This window comes from Canis aureus, chromosome 27, assembly GCF_053574225.1.
Source record: "Canis aureus isolate CA01 chromosome 27, VMU_Caureus_v.1.0, whole genome shotgun sequence".
Lineage (NCBI taxonomy): Eukaryota > Metazoa > Chordata > Mammalia > Carnivora > Canidae > Canis > Canis aureus.
Window position 1 is genome coordinate 11,297,885 of NC_135637.1, and position 3,934 is coordinate 11,301,818.

Here is a 3,934-nt window from a genome sequence, read left to right on the forward strand (position 1 = left end):
GGCGCCTGGTGGTCTCCGCTGGGAACCCGCAGGCCCTGCTTCCAGGACTGGCTCCCAGAGCCCAGTCGGACCCCAGTGGGCAAATTCTCATCTCAGGGTCTGCCCCAGGGTGGGAGGTCAGTTGGGTGGGAACAGTTCGACCACACTCTTTTCCTTCCAACTTCTCTCTTAAAAGCCGCAGTCAGAGCCCACCGTCTTCTAGTACAGGGGAGATGGGATTCATGGGAAAGGTGATCCTTCATCCCCTACTCTAGAGACTGTGGATTCGTGGTGGGGTTGAGGATAGAGGGGACCAAATCCTGTGAACCCTGGGAACAAGCTCTGCATGCTTTTTTTCCTGTGACAGCTAAAACCTGGCAAAGAAGATAAGCTTTTCAGGAAAAAGGTACAGTCTTCCATTCTCCTGTCTGCCCCTCCCCCCATGCCTGTTCCTGGGTTCCAGGGTGGAGGGGCATGGGTGGGTGCAGCCCTGAGCCTAGGGGCTTAGCTGCCCTCACTCCCCCTCCTCCCTCAGCGGCGGTCCTGGAAGAACGCCGAGGACCGGATGGCTCTGGCCAATAAGCCTCTCCGGCGCTTCAAGCAGGAGCCGGAGGATGACCTGCCCGAGGCACCCCCCAAGGCCCGGGAGAGCGACCACTCCCGCTCCAGCTCCCCCACAGCTGGACCCAGCACAGAGGGGGCAGAGGGCCCTGAGGAGAAGAAAAAGGTAAAGATACGTAGGAAAAGGCGGCTTCCCACCAAGGAGCTGAGCAAGGAGCTGAGCAAGGAGCTGAACCAAGAGATCCAGAAGACGGAGAACAGCCTGGCCAACGAGAACCACCAGCCCATCAAGTCAGAGCCCGAGAGTGAGAGCGAAGAGCCCAAGCGGCCCCTGGGCCTCTGCGAGCGCCCCCACCGCTTCAGCAAGGGGCTCACCGGCACCCCCCGGGAGCTGCGACACCAGCTGGGGCCTGGCTTGCGCAGCCCACCCCGTGTCATCTCCCGGCCCCCTCCCTCCGTGTCCCCACCCAAGTGCATCCAGATGGAGCGACACGTGATTCGGCCACCCCCCATCAGCCCCCCGCCTGACTCGCTGCCCCTGGATGATGGGGCGGCCCACGTCATGCACAGGGAGGTGTGGATGGCCGTCTTCAGCTACCTCAGCCACCAAGACTTGTGTGTCTGCATGCGGGTCTGCAGGACCTGGAACCGCTGGTGAGGGGCACTGGCTCAGCTTGGATGGGGGAGGCAGCGAGGGACTGGCCTGGTGTCGGGCTCCAGGCTAAGGCTTAGATTAGACCAGGAATGGCACGTGTGTGGTATGTGTCCCCACTTCAGTCACTCATGATGACCTTTCTTTCCTTTGAAGCTCAGTCCCGCTTAACACTTCTTCTCATAGAGTTCCAGGTGGCTACAGCAATCTGGTCACACTGGTCTTGTCAGAAGAAATGAACCCTGTTTGATGGCCTGATTCGGCCCTTGGAAGATGAGCTCTAAGGACCAGGTGGATTCCTTGTCCTTACAGAGGTGGCCAGGTTTTAAAAGCAAGGGTTCTGGTTACTGAGCTTACCTTCAGCTGTGATATTTCCTAGCTTTCTGGCTTCTGCCAGGTTATTGCATCTATAAAAGGGCAAGACATGATGTCTGCCTGGGACGTCGTTGTGAGAAGTGGCGTGTAGGGGGTGTAGTAAAGCCCCCGTAAATACTTAATGGAGAGCAGGTACTGGAATCTTCCGTGGGCGCCTGCAGCAGAGCAAAGGTGCCCAGGTGTGGGCAGGATAAGAGTTGAGCGGAGAAGGATCAAGGGTGGAGTCGGGGAGGAGTTGCCACAGCCATGCAGGGGGCTCCCTGCATGAGCCCGTCTGACGACACCCCTTGTGTTGGGCCTGGCCCGCAGGTGCTGCGATAAGCGGTTATGGACCTGCATCGATCTGAACCACTGCAAGTCCATCACACCCTTGATGCTGAGCGGCATCATCCGGCGGCAGCCAGTCTCCCTGGACCTCAGCTGGACCAATATCTCCAAGAAACAGCTGAGCTGGCTCATCAACCGGTTGCCTGGTGAGCACTAGGCCAGGGACCCCGGAGGTGCAGTGGTGGGAGCCAGGAAGCATCTCCTGACCTGTCACCCTCCCCCGTCCCCCAGGGCTTCGAGACTTGGTGCTGTCGGGCTGCTCGTGGATTGCGGTCTCAGCTCTCTGTAGCTCTAGCTGTCCGTTACTCCGGACCCTGGATGTCCAGTGGGTAGAAGGACTAAAGGACGCCCAGATGCGGGATCTCCTGTCCCCACCCACAGATAACAGGCCAGGTGAGTGGCCAGGCCCAGGGCGTGCCCCAGGGGGGTCAACATGGAGCTGTGTGACCGGGCCATGCCATTGGACCTGGTTTTCACCACAGGGCCTATCTGGTGCATGTGTTCGCGAGCCTTCTCTGGTCTTAGCCCTTTTCCAGAGGATGTGGAGACTATCTCAGGTGATGTGTTCTTGGTCACCTTCAGGCTTAGAAGGGATGCATGAAAGCAGAGGCTTCTTTGCATACCCAGCAGTCTTCTGTGGGGTCTTTGCATGTGCCTGATGCTTCTCTGTTCATTTGTCCTTCATTGGCTTCAAGCCTCCATAAACATGGAGAGCAGGCAGTTGTAGCTGGGCATGGGCTCACAAGAGGGAGCCTTCCTGGGCAGCCCCGGTGGCGCAGCGGTTTAGTGCCACCTGCAGCCCAGGGTGTGATCCTGGAGACCTGGGATCGAGTCCCACATCAGGCTCCTTGCATGGAGCCTGCTTCTCCCTCTGCCTGTGTGTCTCTCTCTCTCTCTCTCTCTGTGTTTCTCATGAATAAATAAATAAATCTTTAAAAAAAAAAAAAAAAAGAGGGAGCCTTCCTTCCGATGGTTGTGGGGGTCCTTGCTCACTGCCTGTAGCTTACATGGTGATCCAGAGGTGCTGTGCTGTCTCTCTGTTCCAACTGGCTGAGTACTGCTGGATAGAATGTTGGCTGTGTTTCTAAATGTTCAGATTTTTCCAGACAGAAGTGTGAGATTTGATGTGAAATCTTTGGATGTTTAAATGTATGAACTTATTGGGGGGAAACACTCAGTGGTCAAATGAAACTCATGTGTGGTATGTGTAGCTGGTGAGTGTGACCAGATCTCTCCGGTCAGGCCAACATGCCACCTCTCTTCTTCCTGTCCCCTTAGGTCAGATGGACAATCGGAGCAAGCTCCGGAACATTGTGGAGCTTCGTCTAGCAGGCCTGGACATCACGGACGCCTCCCTGCGGCTCATCATACGCCACATGCCCCTGCTCTCCAAGCTCCACCTTAGTTACTGTAATCATGTTACTGACCAGTCCATCAACCTGCTCACCGCTGTGGGCACCACCACCCGAGACTCCTTAACCGAAATCAACCTATCAGGTCAGTCAGGGGCACCCACCCGGGGTGTACCCAGCAGAGTCTGCCAGGGACCTCAGGGGACATTTGTGGGAAAATGATCTGTGTGCCTGCTATTGGGGCAGGTGTGCACCCATAAACAAGACAGACACCTGGCCTAGGCTAAAGGAGAAACAGTAAACACAGCAGTTGCTGGATCGGTAAGAATAGCTGTCCCCAAATGGTGTTGGTAGCAGCAAGAGCACAGAGCCATGGTTCCTGACCCAAAACCCAGGCTTGAGGAACTTCTCCCAGGTGGTGCAGACATGCTGGCTGGTACAGAGGAGAGGGGAGCAGGGTAGCGGGCAGTGAGGCCAGGCAGGCTGGCACTGATGAGATAGCTTGGTTTCTTCTGCTGGTGTGCACCCTGATATCGGGGTCTGGTGGAGGAGAGAAAAGCCTCCAGCTGGTGCCACTGAGGGTCTGCGCCTGCAGGATCCTCACTCTGCTTGCTGATGGTGCTGGAGTTGGTTTGCAGGGCCCCAGGGTGTGACTTGTGGTGAGGTGGGTAGAGAGCGCGGCCCGGCT

At 57.0% G+C, this 3,934-nt stretch overlaps 1 protein-coding gene across 20 annotated transcripts in view; it reads left to right on the forward strand.

Moving 5' to 3' along the window:
- The window catches only part of KDM2B (lysine demethylase 2B), a 129,798-nt gene that overhangs the window by 119,146 nt on the left and 6,718 nt on the right, over positions 1-3,934 (forward strand). For 19 of the 20 annotated variants that reach the window (XM_077875506.1, XM_077875512.1, XM_077875507.1 and 16 more), the window contains 5 exons: positions 347-385; positions 515-1,194; positions 1,877-2,040; positions 2,126-2,287; positions 3,173-3,391. In XM_077875506.1, coding sequence (XP_077731632.1) covers positions 347-385; positions 515-1,194; positions 1,877-2,040; positions 2,126-2,287; positions 3,173-3,391 — 1,264 coding nt within the window. Of the gene's footprint in view, positions 1-346; positions 386-514; positions 1,195-1,876; positions 2,041-2,125; positions 2,288-2,376; positions 2,997-3,172; positions 3,392-3,934 lie in introns of those variants that run through there. The other variant, XM_077875517.1, reaches the window with a different exon arrangement.